The 26,698-nt window shown below is 43.6% G+C and overlaps 1 protein-coding gene across 1 annotated transcript in view; it reads right to left on the bottom strand.

The window, feature by feature from the left end:
- KIF5C (kinesin family member 5C) overlaps positions 1 to 26,698 on the bottom strand; it is a gene marked incomplete at its 5' end in the record, with an annotated part of 173,853 nt that overhangs the window by 70,844 nt on the left and 76,311 nt on the right. The window contains 7 exons of the mRNA XM_081241905.1: positions 3,647 to 3,795; positions 18,014 to 18,162; positions 18,533 to 18,637; positions 21,272 to 21,396; positions 25,556 to 25,643; positions 26,326 to 26,381; positions 26,649 to 26,697. Coding sequence (XP_081098031.1) covers positions 3,647 to 3,795; positions 18,014 to 18,162; positions 18,533 to 18,637; positions 21,272 to 21,396; positions 25,556 to 25,643; positions 26,326 to 26,381; positions 26,649 to 26,697 — 721 coding nt within the window. The remainder of the gene's footprint in view (positions 1 to 3,646; positions 3,796 to 18,013; positions 18,163 to 18,532; positions 18,638 to 21,271; positions 21,397 to 25,555; positions 25,644 to 26,325; positions 26,382 to 26,648; position 26,698) is intronic.

Genomic DNA, 26,698 nt, shown 5'->3' on the forward strand with positions numbered 1-26,698 from the left:
GCTTGCCGGACGGGAGAGCTCCATCGATCTCCCTACTCTGAATCACTCAGTGATTACATGGTAATGGTGGGGGTGAGTGGAGGGGTCTTGAGAGACCCTCCCTCTTCTCTTCCCTCTCCTCTCTTCAGGAGTCTATAGAGGACCTCACCCCTACCTATGCCTTCAATTACCTCCAAAAGATCCATGGCAGCTCCCCTGAGCTCCAGACCTAACTTCTTTTTTTTTTTTTTTTTTTTTTTGGCGGTACACGGGCCTCTCCCGTTGCAGAGCACAGGCTCTGGACGTGCAGGCTCAGCGGCCGTGGCTCACGGGCCCAGCCGCTCCGCGACATGGGGGATCCTCCCGGACCGGGGCACGAACCCGTGTCCCCTGCATCGGCAGGCGGACTCTCAACCACTGCACCACCAGGGAAGTCCCAGACCTAGCTTCTTATTTGGCATTTTCACCTGGATGTTGCGTGGGCACCTCAAACTCCCCTCCTCACCTCCCTTGCCTCCCTTCTGGTTCTCCTGTGTTTCTTGTCTCAGGGAGCACTTCTGCCCTCCATCCAACTCAGCAAGCTATAAAACCTGACACTCTCTCTCCCTACGGCCTACTCCTCATCAAGCCCTGCTGATTTCACCTCCTAAATACGTCTCCGGTCCGTCCATCTCTCTCCCTTTCCACTGCCCTGTCTCTCAATTCAACGACTATAATCTCATCCCTGGAAGACCACCCCAGGTCCTAGCCCTCCTCCCACACCCTCCAGTCCATCCTCCAACACAACCAATGTATCTTCAAAAATGCAAATCTCGGGACTTCCCTGGTGGCGCAGTGGTTGAGAGTCCGCCTGCCGATGCAGAGGACACGGGTTTGTGCCCCGGTCCGGGAGGATCCCACATGCTGCGGAGTGGCTGGGCCCGTGAGCCATGGCTGCTGAGCCTGCACGTCCGGAGCCTGTGCTCCGCAACGGGAGAGGCCACGACAGTGAGAGGCCCGCGTACCACAAAAAAAAAAAAAAAAAAAAAAAAAGCAAATCTCATCATACGATCCGCAGCTGAATAACCTTGAATGGCTTCTCACTGCTTCCAAGATAATGACCAAAATCCTGAACAAGGACTACAAAGCCCTATACGGGCCTGCCTGTCCTTCTCTCATCCATCTCAGCCGGTCTCACCCAGCCCGAGATCTGGCCTTATCTCCCGCCCGTCAGGGTCACTGTAAACCTGGCTCCTCCCACCCTACCCGCACTTCCACCCTCACCTATTTTGCTCAGCTAACTGTTCTGTTTCTCTCAGATCTTATTCCTTAGGTCACTTATTGGGGGAAAGCTTTGCTGACTTGAGTCAAGCTCAGGGCCCTCTGCTGTAATAACTCTTAGCACCTTATACTTTCCCTTCTTGATGGACAGCACAGACTAGCTTCACAAGGTTATTCATCGTGGTTGAAGCCTATCTCCCCCACCAGCCTGCAAGCTCCGTGAGGGCAGAGACCATGCCTGACCGCTCACCCTTTAACCTCCGGCACTGCATTAAACACATGCTTACTTAACAGACGTTTATGAAAGTCTATCACATGTCAGAAACCATACATTAGTTCTCCTGAATTATGTAAGTTAAGGGCTTAGGTAGGATCTCACCCTATAGGGCATGGAAAACAGTAAATTTCTGAGTGGATCTGCAAGGTGGGACAAAGAATTAAAATGATGCCAAGTGAAAAATCCAAGAGCAGGGGAGAGCGCCCAAAAGAGATGCAAGGCATGAGCGTGGGTTAGGCAAACAGGGCAGTGGGCAGACCCCAGAGGACAGCTGACTGAGGGATGGAGAACTGGAGGGTTGGAGCTTTGCAAAGGACAGGAAAGAAAAGAAAAAAACAAGGTTAGTTGCCCACACCACAGTGTTTCTAAGGCCAGTTCCTCCCCCCTTGTCAAAAGGCTTTACTGAATGTTCCAGTTGCCCAGCAGAGAAGTGACCCAAGAGAATCCCAGAAATAGAACAAAATTTCATATAGCCACTCCCTGTCTTGCCAAGCACTCCTCCCCACTCTCCTACTCCTGCCAAATTGAAAGGAATCATCCACCAGCCGCAGGTGCTGAATTATTCAATAATTCTAGCAGCTTTCAAAACACTTGTGCAGCTAGAAAATCTCCCCAAAAGAAAAGAATTGTGTTATTTAGGCTACTAGGTCATTTCTTGAACCTCTCTTGAATCCTGGTTGGTCACGTAATTGTTTTTTCAATCGAACAGTAGCTCATGGACACCCCACCCTTCCTAGCAAAAACAGTGGCAAACATATAATCACAAGACGATCTGCTGCTAACTCTGCAGTTATAAGCAGGCAGGTTACCTGCCAAACCGGCACAGCCGTCCCTAGGCTCCCGCACTTACCCAAGACTGAGATCTGATGCAGCACCTGAAATAGGTACCAAATGCGGCAGCAGAGAATCTGAAGAACAACCTCCAACTATCCACTATTCCCCTACACACACACCAAGCTGCCTTGTTTCAGTGAAAAAAATAAGGGGGACTTCTACCTTCTCACCTTCGTCACCAAGCGAAAACCATTAAAATAATCTGTCTGAGCCTGGATCTGGAAACACTTCTTCAGCACCTCGCCCACAACCCACCCACCACTGCATGTCAGCCCTCCGAGATGTTTTCTTTGAGCAGAACAAACCAAAGAGAATGTTTCAGGGAAAAAGAAAAATGAGTCACGAAACAAGCCTTTAAGGCTCCATTTTAGGACAGAGTTTCCTCAGGAATCCTCTATTTCTGGCTCTGAAGAAGCAGAGCTTGAAGATGAATTGGGCAAATAAAAATGCAAATATTTGCCAGCGGTGACTTTTAACCCCAAATCGATTATAAGACTCACATAGGAGAGAATGATATATTTCATTTAATCAAAAGCAATCAGAGCCCCCAAAGTCTTGGGCACTGCCCTCTAAACCTCAAATATGACTACCAGGGAGTGAATTACAGTAATAGACAGAGGCGTATCTCATTGCAAATAGATTAAGGGAAACTTGTAAACAGTCACTTGCCCACACTAAGAATGTATATGTCAGGGGCTTCCCTGATGGTGCAGTGGTTAAGAATCCGCCTTCCAATGAATGCAGGGGACACGGGTTCGAGCCCTGGTCCGGGAAGATCCCACATGCCGTGGAGCAACTAAGCCCATGCGCCACGACTACTGAGCCTGCACTCTAGAGCCCGCGAGCCACAACTACTGAACCCTGCACACCTAGAGCCCGTGCTCTGCAACAAGAGAAGCCACCGCAACGAGCAGCCTGCGCACCGCAACGAAGAGTAGCCCCCGCTCACCACAAATAGAGAAAGCCCACGCGCAGCAACGAAGACCCAATGCACCCAAAATTTATTTATTAAAAATAAATTTTAAAAATTAAAAAAATTTAAAAAACCCTTCCCCCGAAAGCCATCAGGGAGTTTGGGTCAAAAAAAAAAAAAAAAAAAAAAAAGAATGTATGTCAGCCAAGTGATGGGGTGGGGTGGGGATGAGTGCTAGGGAATAAGACAACATCTGCTTGTTCACATGGGTGGTTGCAAGGCAGGACCAAGCTCCACCATCATCCACTCTTTCCCAAGTGCCCCAGGATGCCAACAGTTGTAGGGGGAAAAAAAGCACACGCTCATGCCTCATTCGTCCTTACCATTTCTCCACCTGTTTAGCTCCATCTCCAGATGCTGGAGAACATTCTTCAAAGTCTTGTTTTTCTCTTTCTCTTTTTCATACTTCTTCTTCCATTCTTCTGCTGTCAGCTCCAGGTTCACAGAGACTGTATTCTTGATGGTCTTAGCCCTGGGGTGAAAAACATAAGGGAAAAATTCTGAGCATAGCTACTAGCATTCGTTAAATCATGAATATAATTAAGCCTCCAATTCCTTTCACGCCAGAAGATTGGGACTTGGGGAGCATGAGGGACCCTAGAACTTTTACCTATCACCCTCCTAGCTGTATTAATGGCACCACTATTCCTAAGGCTCTAAACTCACCTTTCCGTTTTTATTTCTCCTTTACTTCCTGCCAGTCTCTAGATCCAATGGGATTTTCTTTATTTTTTTTATTTTTATATTTTTCTTTCTTTTTTTTTTTAATGAATTTATTTATTTATTTATGGCTACGTTGGGTCTTCGTTGCTGCACACGGGCTTTCTCTAGTTGCGGCACACGGGCTTTCTCTAGTTGCGGCGAGCGGGGGCTGCTCTTCGTTGCGGTACGCGGGCTTCTCATTGCGGTGGCTTCTCTTGTTCCGGAGCACGGGCTCTAGGTGCGCGGGCTTCAGTAGTTGTGGCACACGGGCTTAGTTGCTCCACGGCATGTGGGATATCTTCCCGGACCTGGGCTCAAACCCGTGTCCCCTGCACTGGCAGGCAGATTCTTAACCACTGCGCCATCAGGGAAGTCCCAGGATTTTCATTCAAATTATCTCTTGGGGTCTTTCTCTATTCCCTCTGCCACCATCTTGGTCTATGTTCTCAGTAACAACTTATGGTTATAGCCTTTTTCAAACATTCAGCATCCTCCTTTAAGCATCTTACATACCACTGCCAGATTCATCTGCCCAAGTAGAGCTTTCTTTCAATTCAGTTAACTATGAAACACTGGGGATATACCAAGACAAACGAGACAAGGTCTCTGACCTTGGAGCTTACAGTTTCTCATACCAATAAATATACCAATAAATATAGCTGTTTCTCTTACTCATATGTGGTACCTAGAATCATCCCTGATGTGTTTTAACACATGCCAACACATGACACCCGAGACAGGTGGGTCACTTTATGAACTCAGCCTGGCCAGGTGAGACCGTGGCTCCCTGCCGGGCACATCCTTCCCCACCACCCAGGCAACTGTCACTAAGTACGAGTGGAGGGCCCACTTTTCTCAAGAAAAGTCAGAAATTAAGATTTTTATTTGTATCTCCCAGTTTAAGACAATCCTTCAGAATGATGTGTGGGACAAACAAACATGTCTAATGGACACCATTTTGCCACTTGGGGTATAAGAGATGGAGTGGCCTCCTAGAATGGATGGCCTGGGGGGAGTGTGATGCCACAGTGGATTTTTGGACAGTATCTCAAGGGAGCAAGAGGTGAGAGCTAAGGCACTGGGGGCTCCAGCCAGTAATGAAAATCAAATGCATGATTCACCGACTTATGCACAAAAATGAACACATAAGCAGATTTGTCCAATTAAAAAGTAAATTGACGGAGGGAGATGCAAGAGGGAGGGGATATGGGGATATATGTATATGTATAACTGATTCACTTTGTTATAAAGCAGAAACTAACACACCATTGTAAAGCAATTATACTCCAATAAAGATGTTTAAAAAAAAAATAAATGTAGGGCTTCCCTGGTGGTGCAGTGGTTGAGAGTCCACCTGCCGATGCAGGGGACACGGGTTCGTGCCCCGGTCTGGGAAGATCCCACATGCCGCGGAGCGGCTGGGCCCGTGAGCCATGGCCGCTGCGTATCCGGAGCCTGTGCTCCGCAACGGGAGAGGCCACAACAGTGAGAGGCCCGTGTATTGCAAAAAAAAAAAAAAAAAAAAAAAAAAGTAAATTGACGATGGCAGAATTCCACTTATTGCATACTTCTGAAGTAAAAACTTCATTTAAAAATATGTGATATCCTGTTTTCTTTGCTATTGACTTTTTCATTTTAAACTCCCACCAGTTCTTGTCCTGTCACATTTGCTGGCACTATCTGATGTGTGATTCAGGTTAGTTACTGTTGTCATGAAATGACATTTTGGACATGATTTCTATTTCAGTGAAAGAAATTCAGCAGTCCTCACCAGTGCTGCAGACGTCATTCCAAAAATTAATTCCTAAAGCAGACAACTAAATAACCCAACTGTCAAAAGAGGAGTTAAGTGATTTCAATGTAATCATTTCAGTGTAATTCTCCCTCACTCACTGTAGCTTAAGGCTGCTGTCCCCAGAAGTGCTTCAACTCTAATTTTTCAAATAACAGCAATCTTATTGCTACTTTAAAGTCTAGGCCAATTTGACACTTTCACCTCACCTTCTAACATCCTCAGGCAGTGTCGTGGGTGTTTCTCAGATACAAGCACAAACACTGCAGCATCCATTATCAACTTAGTTTAGTAAGAAAGTGAACAATAACCTATGGCTGAAATGCTTGTGGACATTTAAGGGTATACTTTGAGGCTACTAATTTTTTTTTTTTAACATTTCTTTCTTTCTTCCTTCCTTCCTTCCTCCCTCCCTCCCTCCCTCCCTCCCTCCCTCCCTCCCTCTCTCCCTCTCTTCCTTTATTTCTGCGTTGGGTCTGTTGCTGCACACGGGCTTTCTCTAGTTGTGGCGGGCAGGGGCTGCTCTTTGTTGTGGTGCGCAGGCTTCTCACTGCGGTGGCTTCTCTTGTTGTGGAGCACGGGCTCCAGGTGTGCGGGCTTCAGTAGTTGTGGCACACAGCTTCAGTAGTTGTGGCTTGCGGGATCTAGAGCGCAGGTTCAGTAGTTGTGGTGCACGGGCTTAGTTGCTCCGCAGCATGTGGGATCTTCCCGGACCAGGGCTCAAACCTGTGTCCCCTGCATTGGCGGGCGGATTCTTAACCACTGCACCACCAGGGAAGTCCAAGGCTACTAATCTTACTTTTTACATCATAAAGAGTCTCTTGATTTCCAGTGATACTAGAAAGAGAAGAGTAGAGCCTTTATGCTATACTCAGGCAGGTTTAGCCAGAAGTCCAATTTTGTGAGCAGACCCAACAAGGTTATCCCTCGTATAGCTGAACCTCATTCTCAAAGTTCTTTTAAGTTGTTGAGAAAATTCTTTTTCTCCCACTTCTGTAGTAATCTGAGTCCTGGCAAGAGATAGTCTACTTAAATTGGGAAGAGCTTAACAAAGGTATGGGATGGGTGATGGGAAATAACAAGGCATAATGGGTACCCCACATTAGTGATGGGGGTGCCATTACCACCCTTAGGCTAAAGGGGTCCCAGAGGGAGGGAGCTATAAGAAGAAGGTTGTCCATACTCACAGATACAGAGGATGAACTAGTGGTTACCAGTGGGGAGAGGGAAGTGGGGAGGGGCAAGATAGGGGTAGGGGATTAAGAGGTACAAACCACAATTCATAAAATAAATATGCTACAAGGATATATTGTATAGCACAGGGAATATAGTTCATATTTTATAATAACTATAAATGGAGTATAACCTTTAAAATTGTGAATCACTGTATTGTACACCTGTAATTATATAATATTGTACATCAACTATACTTCAATTTTTAAAAAAGAGTACAAATTAAAAAAAATTTTTAACCCTTATAAAAAAGAAGAAGGCTTCCCAGTAGAAGGTGTAACAGCCTTTGGTCTAAGAACACAGCCAACCCAAAGTGGCCCTTCAGGGAAGGAGTCAAGAAATTAATACACTGACCTCACTCTCTTCTCTCCTTATGACTGCGTGCCCATGTTCCTTCCCCATGGTGGAAACTAACTGGAAGCCAGAGGCAAGGGAGCCCATTGTAGCTGTCCAGACTGGTCACTGTCCCAGGGCACAGAGCAGAGCAGAGATGGTACAGAAACAATCCAGAGGAGCAGATGGAAGATATACAACCCAAATCCATTTGGAACTGAGAACAATGGGGGGAAACCATGGCTCCTGCTGTCCTAGACAGACTCCATTCAGTCCCCAATGAGGCAAAAACATCATGCCTCTCCATCCGCTAAAGGTAGAACATGAAGAAATCAGCTAACACTGATTGGGAGAGAGATTAATTATCCCAAAAGTGTTCTACAGATTTAAAACAATCTGAAATAAAATCTCAGGAGTTTTGCATGTGTCTGTAGAAATTGACAACCTGATTCTAAGATTTATAATAAAAATAAAGAGGGCCGAGAATAGCAAAGACAGTTTTGAAGGACAAAGCTGGAGGATGGAATATCAACACATTATAAAGCCACAGTAATTAAAACTGATTAAATAGTCCAGAAACTTTAGAATAGAAACAGAATAGATTATCCAGAAACAGACACTCAGCTATGTAGCCATTTGATTTACAACAAAGGTGCACATATAGCACAGAGGGAAGGGATGCTCCTTTCAGTACACGGAGCTGGGGCCGGGGTGGAGGTGACGATCTTTATCAACTCCCCCAATAACATATAAAAAATTCTATTTCAGATGAATCATATGCATAAATGTGAAAGGTAAAATAATAAAGCTGCTAGAAGAAAAGAGAGTATCTTTAAGACCTTGGGGTAGGCAAAAATTAATTTCTTAAATAGAATAGAAAGAAAAGATAAATTTGACTTCATAAAAATTTAAAACCCTCTCTTCATTAAAAGTCACCATTAAAAGAATTAAAACATAAGCTGCAAAGTGAGAGAAGATATAAACAATCCATATATCTGCCAAAGGACTTATCCAGAATAATCCCTATAAATCAATCATAAAAAAGCAGACAACTGGTGAAAACACTGGGCAAAGATCTGAGTAGGAACTTCACAAAAGAAGTGCCAATAAATACCACACACAAAGGGTGCCAAACAACATTAGCCTTCAGGGAAATGCAAAATAAAATGACAGTAAGATACTTTTACACACCCAATAGGATGGTTAAAAATTGTTAAACTGATAATACCAAGTGTTGATGAGGATGTGCAGTGACTATAATACTCAATTGCTACTAGAGGGAGTATAAGCTATTCCAATCATTTTAGAAAACTTTTTGGTACTATCTATTAAAACTAAATATCTTATATCCTATGAGCTAGCAATTCCACTCATAGGTATATAACCGACAGAAATGAGGACATACGTTCACCTAAAGACATGACAACCAATGTCATAGCAACTTCATTTATAATAGCCGCAAGATGAAAACAATCCAAATAACCATCAACAGTAGAATGGATACATACATGCTATATTCATACAACAAAATATTATATAACTATGAAAACTAAACTACTCCTACACCTAACAATGTAGTGTACTTCAAAGATACAATGTTGCATAAAAGAAGCCAGATACAAAATAATACTGCATGTTTTTATTTGTATCAAGTTCAAAGACAGCAAACAGTAATCTAAGTTGACAGAAGTCAGGATGACACTTACCCATGAGAGTTGGGTACCAACTGGGAAGGTTCAAAGAGAGGCTTCTAAGATGCCAGGTGGTGGTTACATGTGAATATACATGTATATTTAAATTTTTACTGAGTTGCATACTTAAATGTATTTTACTATATGTATGTTATATTCAACAAAAATAAGTTAACAAAAATAAACTGATGTGGAAAGAAATCAAGTCAGATACAAGAATTTCTAGATTGTGGAAGAAACAAGAGTTACTAAGAGAGATACTGAACTTCTGTGCCTGGATTTATTTCTTTTTAATAGAACAAATATTCTCCTATCTAGGAGGTTGAAACCAACCTTGCAAAATGGAAATAAAGAGTGTCTTGGTCCCTTGTTCCCACAAGAGACCTAGAATAAAAGAATGATGAACATCTATAATCTCTTTTTGCTTCTTACCATGAACTTTAGGAAAATCTACAGAGTAAAACGGCCTAATGATTAGGTTCTATCTAATTTTGCCGCCAGTGTGGATTAGCTAGTGGTCTGATGAGTTTTGTTTTGTTTTGTTTTGTTTTTGCCTTGTGCACTGTAGAGCATGTCCAAGTGTCTTCCAGCTCTCATACTCTTTGCTCTTTTATTTTGGTATTTTCCACATACGTGCTAGCTGTCAATCACACTAAGCAGTGTTACACCTGGACCCTCTGTTCAAACACAGTGAATAAACACGGATCCTGGGCACTCAGGACACAGTGCCAGGACCCATGAGCATTTCCTGCTCAGCCTGGTTTGCAGAAGAATTTCAGGTAGCTAACAAGGAAACATAAAATTGATGGGATAGCAGAAATTAAGAAATGCTCTTAAGGCAGGTTTTATCATTTTTTCTAGCTGAAGCTATATAGCAATAGCAATACCACCCAGCCCTATAGTTTTGGGACATCACCTCCTTGATACAGGAAAAAACCCCAGTAATCCATGGGAGCCTTACCATAGCCATGAACTTACTGCTCATTCATCATCTTTATGGGTCAATCTCACTCTGCTAACATATGATTGATCCAGTGTGACCTCATCACTCACAAGGGAGCACAGAAGTATCTTGGGTCTTCACTTTCAAAGATCCTCAGTTCGGTTTTTCAACCAGATCCCCTAAGCTGTATACAGAAATAAATGCCTGTTCCACAAGCTATGACCATAGCAGACACTGAGCAAAATCCTAACCAAAGGCTAGTTAGGGGAAGAACCTTAATTAATATTAGGTTTACAACTTGATAGCAAGACCTACTTAGCAGGAATGAGCCAAATCTTAAAGGTACAATGATCAGGGTTTCTGTTTTGCAGTTTTTCTTTGCTTCAGCTTTCTTTAGAGAGTTAAGTACCACTTAAATAATATGATCTAGGCCTGCACCAGATATAATATCTCTTCTCCCCATAGGGAGGGAACCAGGATCCGGTTTTTAAAAGATCTCAAAGCTAACGAATGTTAACCATTTTTGGAGAAGGCAGACCAAGCATAGCAGACAGAGAGCAGAGGCCACAGTACATATTCCACCTAGATCTCCGTACAAAGACAGTTACGTCAGAAAAGGATACACTGACATATTCCACTGAAGGGTGGAAAGAGGAAGACTCCACTCCTCTGTCCCCGCGTGTTCTGTTACGTCCTCCTCAGCACCTCTCAGTTACTCTGTCACTGAACTCGCAATTTACTTGTTCAGAACCACATGCCCAGGCTTCCAAGATTACTGATCATGTGCATTTCTACCACCTGCATTAAGCCCCCATATGTGATGTCACCATTATTTGGCACTTGAATCAAACCCTTGTTGAAGAGGGGAAGTCGTAGAACCACTGGTTCACATCACTCTATGTCCTGTTAAATCCCATCCCCACCTATTTCCTGAATAATTGCCTATATTTGTACTTTCTGGCCAAGATCAGTTCTAAATGATAGAGAAACTACATACTGTTGGAGTTTCTTCAAATTACCTCGGCCTCCCCTGGAACAGCCAGGAAGATGTTTGTTCTTGGTACCTTCCTATCTCTTGTTTTCAGCATTTTCTCTCCCTCTCCAGGATAGTAGTGGTATTTGAACAAGGAGCTCTAGATAAACCCACACCTTCGATGCATAGAATAAATCTGTAATGTATGATTCCACATGGTGAATGGTGTGCGTGAGAGGGAGATAAAGAGACTGAGATCCTCTGATTGTGGGGTGGAAGAGGGTAGCCCAGCATCCCTCTCTATCAGTCAGGGTTCTCCAGAGGAACAGAACCAACAGGGGAGGGAGGGGGAGGGAGGGGGAGGGAGGGGAGGGGGAGAGAGAGGGAGAGGGAGGGAGAGGGAGAGGGAGAGAGAGAGAGAGATCTTATATATCTGATATCATATATCAGAGAGGATATCTATCTATCTATCTATCATCTATTGAAATTGGCTCACTGGAAACTCAGGCAGAAATCGATGCTATAGTCTTGAGGCAGTTTCTTCTCCAGAAAACCTCAGTTTTTGCTCTTAACGCCTTCATCTGATTGGATGAGGCTCACCCGTATTATGGAGGATAATGTGTTTTACTTAAAGTCAACTGATGGTAGCTAGTAACCACATCCACAAAAAAATTTCAGAGCAACACCTAGGTTAGTGTTTGATTAAATAATTGGCTACTACAGCCTGGTCATAAAACGATCATACCTTCTATCTGCTCTGGGTCCTAGTTCCCATATAAAACACCTAACCTTCTTCTGGACACATGACTGCTGCAAAGCACCTTCCCATTTCCCGGTAAGGCCATTTCCCTGCCCATGAGTCGGGGATGTAGGGAAGGAGGAATTAAAAGCTTTAAATTTTGTCTTTTGAAAAATTTTAATCTCCGGAGAAACATTAAGAAATGATCAGCTTTGGGGGCTTCCCTGGTGGCACAGTGGTTGAGAGTCCGCCTGCCGATGCAGGGGATACGGGTTCGTGCCCCGGTCCAGGAAGATCCTACATGCCACGGAGTGGCTGGGCCCATGAGCCATGGCCGCTGGGCCTGCGTGTCCGGAGCCTGTGCTCCGCAACGGGAGAGGCCACAGCAGTGAGAGGCCCGCGTACCGCAAAAAAAGAAGAAATGACTAGCTTGGATAAAGGTTTGGCATCTGGTTAAACTAACTGTCATCCACAGCGTTTCCTCCTCCAAGAGCAAAAATTAACCCTACTGGTGTTTGGCAACAAGCCCTCCAACAGGGGGTGATTTGATTCTTTCTCCATCCTATGTCAAACCTGCAGCCAAGCATCTCCCTTGGCCAAAGTGCTTGCTCTAGTCCCGCAGGGAACTTGTTCTTATGCTCTGGGGACATGCATTTTGCACACACACCACTCAGGCTCTGCCTAATCCAGCTGCCATTAAACCAAGCGTGAAGGGCACCATTTTTTTTTCAAAAAGTGCATATTGGAAAAAGAAAAAAGAATATTACTTTTCCTAAACTATCCATTCTCCTTTCACATTTAACATATAAATAAAGCCTTTAAATTATTCATGCTGGATCAATCAAATTCTTGGTGTCAACAATGTGCTGATTCAGGCTTTTTCTAAACTGATTGGTCTGCCCCTGGGGACCCACCTTTCCCTCATTACCATAACAAATCAAGGTACATTAAATAGGCTTCCATGATTGGGTGATTTGATAATTGATAACTGGGTGCTTTTCACACTTCTAAAACTTAAAAATAACCTTTTTGAATAGTGCTATAAAAGTACTTTGGGGACTTCCCTGGGTGCAGTGGTTAAGAATCCACCTGCCAATGCAGGGGATACAGGTTCAAGCCCTGGTCCAGGAAGATCCCACATGCCACGGAGCAACTAAGCCCGTGCACCACAACTACTGAGCCTGTGCTCTAGAGCCCGCGAGCCACAACTACTGAGCCCGTGCACCACAACTACTGAAGCCCACGTGCCTAGAGCCCATGTTCCGTATCAAGAGACACCACTGCAATGAGAAGGCCGCGCACCACAACAAAGAGTAGCCCCTGCTCACTACAACTAGAGAAAGCCTGAGCGCAGAAATGAAGACCCAATGCACCAATTAAATAAATAAATAAATAAATTTATTAAGATAAAAAAAAAAAAGAACGCATTACCTTTCCTCCAAAGGTTTCAGTATGCCTGACAGCACTTCCTTTAAAAGAAAAAAAAAGGGGCTTCCCTGGTGGCGCAGTGGTTGAGAATCTGCCTGCCAATGCAGGAGACACGGGTTCGAGCCCTGGTCTGGGAAGGATCCCACATGCCGCAGAGCAACTGGGCCCGTGAGCCACAACTACTGAGCCTGTGCGTCTGGAGCCTGTGCTCCGCAACAAGAGAGGCCGCGATAGTGAGAGGCCCTGCGCACCGCAATGAAGAGTGGCCCCCACTCGCCGCAACTAGAGAAAGCCCTCGCACAGAAACGAAGACCCGACGCAAATAAAAATAAATAAATAAATAAATAAATTTATTTAAAAAAAAAAAAAGTACTTCGGAAGAGTAATTAAAGACTAAAAAATGAAACTCTGGGAGCCAGATGAAAAAGAAAAATTAGTGAAAGTGCTCTAATTTGAGTCCCCATCCCTTAAAGCAGGAAGTGTTCAGCTTCCTGACAGAGGAGGGCTTTTTGACTCTCTGCTGCCCTCAGGCATCTATATACTCTGTCATGTTTCTACTGCATCAAAGGACCTACTACTGTTTTATTCAGAACATCAATACAGTATAGCCTAGCAACAAACATGGACTTTCTTCGTGTCCTTGAAAGAACCACGTGGCAAGAACTAAGTAACTTCATGCTGCCCTTAGGTTTGGCCACCCCTGCAACAAGAATATCATGAACACTCGTCATACTGAATTTGGGAGACTCCCGGCAGTCTCTTCTGAGTTCATACTGCTTAATCTCATTAGCTATCAGATACCATGTCTAATCTGATGTTCAGACTCATGTCTGCATGTCATTGGGTTCAATGTGTGAAGTTAACAATAAAGCGGGTACTGGCTCCACAGAGAAGTTAGATGTCTTTGGAGAACCCATTAACTAACTCGAAGATGGAGGAAAGGGAACAAAATTTCACACATTTCTAATTAAGGGCAGGAAAACAAACCAGTCGAAACCCAACCAAATTTCTGGACATAATGGCGTCATAGTTCAGCACCCACTCTAATGTTCTAGGGATTCCTACATAATAAGCATTAGGTTCCTCTGTTCATTCATCTTGATAACATTTGTCTGTTGACCACCTACGGTGTCCTAGTTGTCCTAGGTGCTTGTTGGGACAACTGAGGCTGGTAATAAACTAGTCCTTGTCCTCATGGAGCCTAGTACCCAGATGACTCTGACTAAAGATTATAGACCAAACTATTTCATTTGAAAATATAGTTGACATACTATTTATTTCCTGGAATCCTAAATTATCAGCAGGATTTCTTTTTTTTTTAATATGCATACTAAGGGTCTTTTTACTTTTTATTTTTTTTAACATCTTTATTGGAGTATAACTGCTTTACAATGTTGTGTTAGTTTCTGCTGTATAACAAAGTGAATCAGCTATATGTATACATATATCCCCATATCCACTTCCTCTTGCGTCTCCCTCCCACCCTCCCTATCCCACCCTTCTAGGTAGACACAAAGCACTGAGCTGATCTCCCTGTGCCATGCAGCTGCTTCCCACCAGCTATCTATTTTACATTTGGTAGTGTATATATATGTCAATGCTACTCTCTCACTTTGTCCCAGCTTACCCTTCCCCCTCCCTGTGTCCTCAAGTCCATTCTCTACATCTGCGTCTTTATTCCTGTGCTGCCCCTAGGTTCACCAGAACCTTTTTTTTTTTTTTAGATTCCATATATCTATATATAGATACCATAAATACAGTATTTATTTTTCTCTTTCTGACTTCAGTCTGTATGACGTATTCTAGGTCCATCCACCTCACTACAAATAACTCAGTTTCGTTTCTTTTATTGTATATACATGTCACATCCTTTTGATCCATTCATCTGTCGATGGACACTTAGGTTGCTTCCATGCCCTGGCTATTGTAAACAGTGTTACAATGATCATTGTGGTACATGACTCTTGGAATTATGGTTTTCTCAGGATATATGCCCAGTAGTGGGATTGCTGGGTCGTATGTTAGTTCTATTTTTAGTTTTTTAAGGAACCTCCACACTGTTCTCTCTATAGTGGCTGTATCAATTTACATTCCCACCAACAGTGCAAGAGGGTTCCCTTTCTCTACACCCTCTCCAGCATTTATTGTTTGTAGATTTTTGATGATGGCCATTCTGACTGGTGTGAGGTGATACCTCACTGTAGTTTTGACTTGCATTTCTCTAATGATTAGTGATGTTGAGCATCCTTTCATGTGTTTGTTGGCCATCTGTTTATCTTCTTTGGAGAAATGTCTATTTAGGTTTTCTTCAGCAGCATTTCTTTAATCATTCATTCCAGAAATTTAATTCTACTCCTACTTCATTCAGTCCTGATCCTTATATTACACCCATATCCTTGTACATTATGTCACGTTCAGTCCAGTCCCATGCATGGCCATGACTTCTCAAGCCTGTTGAAAGATGGAGGAAAGGGGGGACTTGCAATCAATCACTGGACACCTTATTCTGTGCCAGCCCTTGTGCTACGTAAAAACTGAAGCAACTCATTTAATCCTCCCAATAATTATCAGAAGTAGGTGTTATTATATTTCTTCCTATAGGCAAGGAGATTCAGGCTCCAAGAGAAGGAAATGAGAGAAAAAAATGGGTGAGAAGCAGAGCTTAGCTTCAAAGCTGGAGTAACTGACCCCAGAGGGCTGTGCTCATCAAGGTCCCTGATCAAGCAGCCCACATGGAAGAGGCTGTGGGTCAAATGATATAGTCTCGGTCCTATAACATCCCGCACATTTAGTTATTTACTGGCTGTGTGGTCTCAGGGGCAGGACCTGATGGCTTGGAGCCAAAGCCTCAATTTCATCCTCTGCACAAAGGGGAGAGATGCCTACCTGACAGAATTTCTATAAGGATTTTGACATGCCTGGCACACACTAGTTCCTTTAAAAAAGCGCTGATGATAATGATGATACTGATGATGGCTTCACTGAGATCAGAAGAAAGATAATCATCGTTCAGACTTATACCTAAAACTCTTCCTATAGACAGCTGCAAATGCCTACCAAGAGCAGCAGCCTTGAGACAAAGCCCATGCCCCAGGAAGACTCTGGCTTGCAAAGATTCAGATTATCTTTGCTTTGTGGATGAGAATTTTTTTTAAGAGATGTTCCCTTTATAAACGCATTCAGTGCTGGTTTCCTCAAACATGTCTTCAGAGGAAACTGTTAAAGCTCAAGTTTAAGAAACCAGGAGAGATGGGGCAAGCAGGATGATCACCACAGTACTCTATGTTTCCCATAAACAGATACAGGTTTAAAGGTATTCGGTACCCTTAAGAAAAAGTAGGTGTTATCCTACTGCAATCCATTGACCTAAGCATTGTGCTAATCAAGGAAGTGATCTGAGAGGAAGTAAAGGACCCAAATCCAATTTAAAAGATATATTAGTTCTACGACCATTCAGTGTAATTATTATTTATTTAGACATCCCACAGGTGCCATGACTGGGTAATTCTATGTTCTGTTGAGGGTTCAGGAAATGACTGGGGTTTAATGAAGTTTAAACAAGCCGTAACAATCTCCCATTCAGAATGCCGACCACCATCTGGCCTTTCGCTAGGCATCTTAAACGATTTCTCAGGCATAACCACACAACACACTCCCAGGAGGAAGGCAGAGGGAGTGCTCCGTGCAAAAGGCAGCTGGAGCCCGCAGAGAACTGGTAACTTGTCTGAAGATCACACAGCTGTTTGGAGGGAATGACAGCAGTCGAATCCACAACTCCCAACCTCAGGTTCAGGCTCAGCCCACTGAGCAGGGAAGATGCTCAGATTGCCCAAGCCACAACACCCCAGCACTCTGGGAACTAGCACCTGAGGCAGCCATGCAGGGAGGATGGGGCTCAACACCTGAAACTGACAGGCCATTACTGAAGATCAAGAAAGGAAGGGATGAACTAACCCATACCCAGGAAGGTTGTTGTAGGATTACTGACTGTCCTTGCTGCCTACCTAGTAAAATTCTCAGACATCTAGGAAATCTCCTTCGGACATTTTTTTATTTTTTATTTTTTATTTTTTTGCGGTATGCGGGCCTCTCACTGTTGTGGCCTCTCCCGTTGTGGAGCACAGGCTCCGGACGCGCAGGCTCAGCGGCCATGGCTCACGCCGCTCCGCGGCATGTGGGATCTTCCCGGACCAGGGCACGAACCCGTGTCCCCTGCATCGGCAGGCGGACTCTCAACCACTGCGCCACCAGGGAAGCCCCTTTGGACATTTTTGAAGGTGAGAAGAGGGCTGCCATCCTCCCCTTTCCTCAACATACATGCTGCATCTCCTACCCCCAGGGTGAGCATCAGTATTTCTTCTCCCCACCCTTTTATATTTATGCAACTACTCTACAATCACCTACGTTTCAGTTATTCTATCAGCAAATTTGCAGTGGATCCCAAATATTGAAGTAATTACTGGTAGTAGTGGTACCACTAATCATACTACTAAGACTGGTAGTTACCAGTCGAGTTATATACACTTGAAATCCTGTGAACCTGAGAGACTTAATTCCATGACGAACAAAAGTAACACTCCACTGAATAACCAACAATCACATCTATAATAAGCTTGAGTTGTTTTTTTCAGCATCATACCTTTGATAAGCATATTCCTACCCATTATTTTAAAACATAATTGTTCCTTTGGCCTCAATAAATGATGCCTCAAGTTTACAGGTCACCTGCTAGATGCAATTTACTAACAGGCTGCTTGCTTCCTCGCTCTGCTCCCTCTCTGACCCTAGCCCCTCGCCACTAACTCCTAACACCGAAGACCCAGCTCAGAGCGTAGGTTACGAGAGGCCACACCCACCTTTGTCCAAACATTAGCGTTGACTTGGTCTCAGCTTCATTGAATACCGAGGGAGAACAGCAAATAACGATGGTGGTTCTACAGTTCCCACCCAGAGAGTCCTGAAGAATCCGAGTCATCTTGCTGTCCCGGTATGGCACGTGTGTTTTCTGTTTAGGAAAAGAAAAAATATTGGCTGTTACAGCCCATTCAAAGAGAAAATACAGAGGCAAGCAAGTTAGTGATGGGAACTGGGCTTAGAAACATGTGAAATAAAAATCTGTTGCCTGGTCTTTGGATCTTGCCAAAGTTTGGAATGCCCATTCTGGGACCACCCGGGTCATATGAAATTAGCATCACCATTCACACATTTTAATGGGCTAGATTTCCTAGCAAGCAGGGTGTCCACAGCCAGGATTCCCCCTGTCCCTTTCTGAACAAAAACAAATGAATCTCTGGGGTGTGTGGCAAAGAGAGTACACGAACCCAAAAGGTGACTTCTCATAATATCATTTACTAGATGGGGACAGGGTCACTTACTGTCCCTTCTGCCAAGGCAGAGATCACATTTCCAAGAGCAGACAAAGACTTATTGATATTTTTAGCTTCGTCGAGAACAGCTCCCTCAGCACCAGTTTTGCTGACCTACCAGAGAGAAGAGAAAACAGTGAACTGCACAGGACAGCAAAAGCACAGAGGAGAAAATTCCAATTCACAGGAGGGCAAGCGGGGAGGAAGGGACTGATGTGAATCCTCCTAGAATGCAGGGGAAAATAAAAGTAAGTAAGAATCACGGTGATAAAATTTTCCCTTGTGCCTGAGGCTGGGGATTTGTTCTCTCTTGTTGTCATTTTCCTCTCAACTAGGTTTTAGGGGGAACAGCTGAGATGCCTCAAGTGTAGAGCTGAGGATGCTTCCCAGGGGACATTTGTCCAGGGACACCAGGCTCCAAAAGTGCTGTCACTACAGAAAGGCTGGGGTCCTGCGAGACTGAACCACAGTCTCCATGCCCAGGAAGCATTAAGAGAAAACACGGTTCCAGCCACAATGAATGCACTATTGGGAAAGTGTAGATTACAAGCTCCAACTTCAAGCAAAGGACAAGAAGTGGCAGGGATGGTTATCCGGACTCTCTGCTCCTTCCCTACTTATTCCCATAGCAAGAAAAAAAAAGGAACAATCATCTAAAAGGAAAAATACTCGACAAGGCATGTAAGGCAAGAAAATGTATATTACGTAGTGAATTTGTCTTTTTTCCTCTGCAGTTAGAGGGACCATGCACCATTCCTCCTCGGCTGTGTTATACTGGTAATTTCCTATTTACAGCATTTGCTCTAGGTAGAAAGCAGTTCACAGATGCTAGAAAAAAGGGAACTCAACATGATTCATAGCTCTGCTGACTGGACAAACGACACGGCGGGGAGCGGCTGCGCTCTGAAGAAAGAAAGAAAAGCAGGGAAATGATTTTAAACTGTGCGAAGATGGATTTCAATTCTGTATAAAGGAGAAACTCCCGATAATAGAGATGAATGCATGTCCAAGGGGAGGTTTTCTCCAAAGAAAAATTCAAAGATTTCTCTGGAAATCATGTGTGGGTCCCCTGCTTACAGATAAAGAAATCACAGAGCTGCTGTGTCATAAGTATTAATAGTAACAGTCTATTCACAAGGTGTTGTTTAAGGTGCTTTCACACTTGAGCATCTTAGCTCCATGAAATATGCGAGACAAGTACAATCAGCTTCCTTTTACAGACAAGAAAATTTTGAGCTCCAGGGATGTCAAATTGCCCACCCAAGGGAGGAACACCATTTAAGAAAGACAGGACTAAGACCCAGAGCTCTGTTCTACTAGATCACACTGCTACATTCATGCGGACACATCCAGGGCAAGGAAAACAGATGTTAGCACAGGAAATGACGTGCAGGACCACAACTTTAAAATGCCTCATAAATATCATAAGTAATAACCACTGATGCTGTGCAGGCCTCCACTCTCAACTGCCTGCATTAAGCACTTTTCAGCTGCATTTAGGCCTTAAGTACTCATCTCTGTGCTCTAAAGGGAAAGGGGGCAAGCTTGGGAAGAGGGAAGGGGTCACTGGGAGCTTTGTCTGGACCCATACAACAGGTGCGGCAGCAAAGCAGATGCTAGTTGCTAATGGCCGGTCTAGAAGTGAGCAGTGTTGCTCTCTACTCCCATTCTGGTGGGCATCTGTTTAAAGTTACAAGCCTGGACCCGTTCGATTTTTGACTGCCAACTAGGAAGATACATGTGATCTGCTCAAGGCTGGACAAACGCGGACAGGAGGACAATCCAAGTAGCCATTAATCACACGGATGTTAGTGGCCGTAACTTGGCGTCCAGCAACTCAGTGGTGGAAGCAGTAAGTGGGGATCAATGACACAGTTTGGGAGACTGACTGAGCTTCAGGGCCGGCCCTGATGGGGACAGTCAGCACGACATCAGAGATGAGGGAGGTCACATGGTATTGTGCACAGAGACTTGCTCTGTGACGTCGTCCGAGGTGGGCAATGCCCCCATCCGGGGTCTGGCAGCAGGAGCCTCTGGTGGTGCTATGGAAGTGAGGCTGGGAGGGCAGAGGGGAGTTTCTGGGAAGCCTATTCAGTCTGGAGTATGGCCTCAGCCAGTGCCTGGGAGAGCATAGACAGGGTACAACGACAAAAGAAAACCCTCACAAAATCAGAGAAGGGTCAGGGCTTGTGGCTAAAACACTGGCTCCAGACCTCGTAGACTGAATGGAGTGAGGCTGCCCACACAGAACACGGTCAGTTCACGCCTCCTGCAGAGAGAAGCCGGGAAGGCAGGGAGAGCCCCACTTTCCAGATCTTCTATCAGCAAACAAACCTGCAGAGGCAGGCCTGCCACATTCCAGCGTCAGAGCCCCTTCCTGGCCTATTTGAATCTATCAAAACACAGAGATCTTTCCTGTTCTCAGAAGTTCACGTCCCTCCAGCATTTGTGCCGCTGCCTTTGCCAGGCTAAGTTCACACCAACACTTGCCTCATGTCATCATCAGGGTCTATTAGGCATAAATCAGGTTGGTATTCAAAACACCTCCTGTGACATGAATAGGGGACTTCAGGACCAGAAAAGAAAGAGCAGAGAAATGAAGGTTAAATTTAATAACACCTTAGCACAACATCAGAAACTTTAAAAGCTCTTTAAAACCAGGGAATAGAAAGACATAAAAATTATCCCATTGCACACTGAAGCAAATAACGGGGAAACTGTGGATAATACAAATAAAGAACAAATTACCTTTTCACTCCCAGCCAAATCAACTAGATAAAGCTTCCCACTGAGTTTTTTTTCAGTCTCTACATTCTCTTGTTTAATATTAATCAGGAAGATACTGTGACTTCTAGAGCTGTGTTCATTCATGTCTGAAAAGGAAAACAGTTTACTGCTCTACAATGAACATATAAATTTAGGTTGCAAGCATCTCAATAAAAAACACAACAAATCATGCCTAATAGCTCCTTTTTTTGTAAGTCCACTCAATTTAAAAAATTACCTGAGACCTCTTCTCCTGCAAAACAATGCTCACTCTAGAAATGAAAGATTTAAAATATTTTCACGTGGCAAAGAAATTAATCTAAAAATCGTGGTCAGTGGTTTAAGACAACAGAGTCTCGAGCTCTGCCTGAAGCCGCCATCCACCAACACGCCAATCCAGCCTACCTCTCTCCTTGAAGAGCTCAAGTCTTCCTCCCCTGCCTCATTTTAAGTCCCTCAGCCTTTATCATTCTGACTAGTACCTGATGTATTCCATCTTCTTCATGTGTGTAAGCCTTGCCTTATCAGTGATATCATAAGCTTTCTTAAGGAAGAATTATGACTTTCTTAAGGAAGGATTAAGACATACATTTCTTCTATAACCCATGCTAGGCACAGAGAAGGTCTCAAAGATGAAATATGCTTCATTAGGACCAAGCGCCAAAAATAAAAATCTTCTTGGACCCTGGTCTTTGCTCACCAGGCAGGCAGAGACCCCAGTGACTGTTTTACTCAACCCCACTAGCAATTATTTCTCAAAACTATCTAACCAGATTATGTGGGAAAAAACCCTAAAAGATTCCACAAAAACGTTGGAACTAGTGAATTTGGCAAAGTTGCAGGATACAAATGCAATACATAAAAATCAGTTGCATTGGGCTTCCCTGGTGGCGCAGTGGTTGAGAGTCCACCTGCCGATGCAGGGCACACGGGTTCGTGCCCCGGTCCGGGAAGATCCCACATGCCGCGGAGCGGCTGGGCCCGTGGGCCATGGCCACTGAGCCTGCGCGTCCGGAGCCTGTGCTCCGCAATGGGAGAGGCCACAACAGTGAGAGGCCCGCGTACCGCAAAAAAAAAAAATCAGTTGCATTATATATAACAATAATGAACAATCCAAAAAGGAAATTAAGAAAACAATTCCATTTAAAATAAGAACAAAAAGAATAAGATATTTAGGAATAAACTTAACCAAGGAAGTGAGAGGCATACACTGAAAACTATAAAATGTTGCTAAAAGAAATTAAAGAATACACAAATAAATGGAAGAATAATCCTTGTTCTTGGATTAAAAGACTTAATATTATTAAGATGTCCATACTACCAACCGATTCAATGTCATCTCTATCAAAATCACAATGACGTTTTTTGCAGAAATAGAAAAGTCCATCCTAAAATTCAGATGAATCTCAAGGGTCCCTGAATAGCCAAAACGGGAGAGGCCACAGCAGTGAGAGGCCCGCGTACCGCCCCCCGCTACACACACACACTATATATATATATAAACTTTTGTGTGTGAAAGGACACTATCAACAGTGAAAAGGTAACCCACAGAATAGAAAATATTTGTACATCATATATCTGATAAGGGATTGAGATCCAGAATATATAAAGAACTCCTACAAATAAACAACAGCAAAAAGCCAAACAACCCAATTTTAAAAAAATGGGCCAAGGACTTGAATAGCACTTCTACAAGGAAGATGCACAAATGGCCAATAAGCATATGAAAAAATGCTAAACATCACTAATCATTAGGGAAATGCAAATCAAAATCTCAATGAGATAGCACTTCACACCCATCAGTATGATGATTAAAAAGAAAAAAAAACCCAGAAAATAAGAAGTGTTGGCAAGGATATGGAGAAATTAAAACTCTTGCACACTGTTGGTGGGAATATAAAATGGTGCACCTGCTATGGAAAACAGTCTGGCTGTTCCTTAAAAAATTAAAAGGAGAATTACCGTATGATCCAGCAATTCTACTTCTACTTCTGGGTATTTACCCAAAAGAACTGAAAGCAGGAACTTGAACAGATATTTATAAATACCTCCATGTTCATAGCAACATCATTCACAATAGCCAAAAGTTAGAAGCAACACAATGTCTATCTGTGGATGAATGGAAAACAAAATGTGGTCTATGTATACAATGGAACATTATTCAGCCTTAAAAAGGAAGGAAATTCTGACACATGCTACATGGATGAATCTTGAGGACATTATGCTGAGGGAAACATGCACGTCACAAAAGGACTTGTATCATTCCACTTATATGAAGTACCTAGAGTTGTCAAATTCACTGAGACGGCAAGTAGGGTGGTGGTTACCAGGGGTTGGGAGGAGGGAGTATGGAGGGTTATTATTCAATGGATATGGAGTTTCACTTTGGGATAATTAAAAATACTGGAAAAAAAATTCTGGAAATAGGAAGTGGTGATGGTTGCAAATATTGTGAATATACTTAATGCCACTAAATTGTACACTTAAAAGTGGTTAAAATGGTAAATTTTATGTTATGCATAATGTAACAAAATAAAAAAAAAACTTACCAGAATGATAAGAAAGATAGTAATGTTCTGGACCAACAGTTCTGAACCAGGGGGCCAAGATGGACTTTCAGGTATGTCATGAATAATTCATAACTAACAATAACTTAAGAAACAGTGAAAAACTTCTTTACAAATGAGAGATGCTATTAGTATAAGAATATCAGTCTTACATTCTTTCCTATATGCGCATAAGCAGAAGAGAAAGAAGAAGAGTTTAACCTACACTGTATACAGGTCTAGGCTCACCTATGAAACTTGCCATGTATATGAATATCATCTGATACATTTGTGGGGGTAGGGAAACAGTTGAGAATTACAGTTCTGGATCAAAGGATCATAGCACCAGTCAACCAAGCAAAGCTTGAATCTCTTCTACACCATGCGGGGAACTCACTACCTCCCCAGGTAGCAGGTTTTACTTGGGGCAGCATTAGGGACTAGAGTTCTTCTTGTGAAAGGTTAAAATCTGCCTCCATGTAGCTTCAACAATCCTGGGTGGTCTACTCATTCAGATCAAACAAAGCAAGCTGACTCTCTTTCTTAATGTCAGCACCTTGAAGATATTATGAAAAATATGTTAAGAAACACTGCATTGCCCACATGCCCTCCCCAGACATTTTTCTCTCTTCAAAGCTAGAAATCTTTCAGGGACTTCCCTGGTGGTCCAGTGGCTAAGACTCCGTGCTCCCAATGCAGGAGGCCTGGATTCGATCCCTGGTCAGGGAACTAGATCCCGCGTGCTGCAACTGAGAGCCTGCATGCCGCAACTAAAAGATCTCACCTGCCGCAACTAAGACCCGGCGCAGCCAAATAAATAAGTATTAAAAAACAAAGTTAGAAATCCTTCATTCTTTCAAGTCCTCTTCACATGAACTCACTCTCATCTGTGCACATCTCATCTGAATAAGACAGATAGCCCCCATCTTTTCATGGAAACTCTGCTGCTCTAACACCATGTGACCTGCTTCCCTGAGACGGGCCGAGGAAGACATCGCAAGGTAAACCAGCTGACCTATGTTTGTTACCAACAAGGCATCACAAAGTTTACAGTCAAGCTCCCGTTCCTCCATGCCTTTCTTTTCCTTGTTTACAAAGGGCAGAAATCTAACATGGTTTCTTTCCATGCGTATGACTGGCCTATAGAATCTGTTGGTTTGGATTTTTTTTTTTTTTTTTTTTGCGGTATGCGGGCCTCTCACTGTTGTGGCCTCTCCCGTTGCGGAGCACAGGCTCCGGACGCGCAGGCTCAGCGGCCATGGCTCACGGGCCCAGCCGCTCCGCGGCATATGGGATCCTCCCGGACCGGGGCACGAACCCGTATCCCCTGCATCGGCAGGCGGACTCTCAACCACTGCGCCACCAGGGAGGCCCTGGATTTTTTTAAACAATGAACTTAGAAGCTTACTTTCTTCCCCCTTTAGTTGGTTGGTTGGTTGTTTACCCCAGTGTTCAGGCTTAGGCTGTTACCAGGGCCCAGTCAGTGAGTGTCACCAGACATTTCCAACAGGCCCCTGGACAGCAGGAGGCGCTGTTTCCCAGGACCTGCCCAGGCCCGCTGGTACTGCTTACACCCCTGTGTTTTGAGTGCCAGAAACTGCTTTACAACCGCCTTCCCCTGCATTATTCCATTTGGACCTCATTACCCCCACCCAACCTGGTTGGTTGGCAGACGTTTGTGTCCTAAGTTAGAGGGGAGGAAACAGCACCCCAGGCTTACTCGTTACAGCCACGTGGCGGTTTGCTTTGCCTTCATCTATCACGTCCATGACCTCCTCCGGGCTTGACACAAACCGCTCGGTGCACCCCTGCAAGACAGCCAGATCAGGTTGGTCATGGAAAAACTGAAAAGCAACATGACTTTGAAACAGCTAGACATTTTCCCACTTCTCTTCTAGAGCTGTCAATCCAGAGAAAGGCTGCACTGTCGACCCAACAACTTTTCCTCCTTACCTAGGCTTTGCAGTGTACATTAAAAAGAAGTCTGAGCAAACGCTAGGAAACCCAGAAGTAAACCATAAAATAAATGCCAGATTTTAAGTACATATCCATACTCATCAGCAGTGGAGACAGAAAATAAAGAAGGAAACCAATGACGGAAAAAGAAATGGATGAAATCTTGCTTTGCCTTTCAATCTAGCCACCAACTTTAATTAGATACTGAAGTTGTAGACATAATGCTATGACAGGTTTCTCCTAAGTGCAAAGTATGAACAAATGTACTCAATGCCAGAGCCTCTTTAAATGTGAATAATAAATGTTCAGTTCTCCAGTTCTTACCTCATGTGATTTGACATCTGTGATATACTTACATAGAAATAACTGAAGAAATTAAGAGTCAGTTTTTTTAACCAGATGAATATTAAATATAAGGAACATGATTAAATATCTATATGCACTTTTTAGGTAATATTCTGGGCATCTTATGTAATAATTATGACAGTGACTGGAGAGAAATCAATTGCATCATCAATCAAGTTTTCCTCATACCTTTACGTACGGGACTCTGTTTTTATCTTCATGAACGGCCAAGTTTGTCTTGGATACTACAGAGATCATGATGATGACATGCAAAGAAGAAAACAAAAGTTAAAGACCCTGTATTGGAGAAAAAATAGAAATTGTTACAGAAGATAGGTAAATCTAATCACTTTGCAATGACTTAAGTTAAAGTTTTGGCTGAGAATAAGCAGATAGCCTGAAGGCAATAGAACATCCCTATAAATTCCTTAAGCAGAAGTGCTGTAAATCATGCCAACCTTTCTGGACTTTAGTTACAGAACAAATAAAAGACAAGAATTCGGGTTACTCACCATCGAGTAAGTCCCTGATTTTGTCCAGGTAGATTTCAAAATAGGAAACC

This window comes from Mesoplodon bidens, assembly GCF_964165515.1.
Source record: "Mesoplodon bidens genome assembly, chromosome: 8".
In the NCBI taxonomy this organism is placed as follows: domain Eukaryota; kingdom Metazoa; phylum Chordata; class Mammalia; order Artiodactyla; family Ziphiidae; genus Mesoplodon; species Mesoplodon bidens.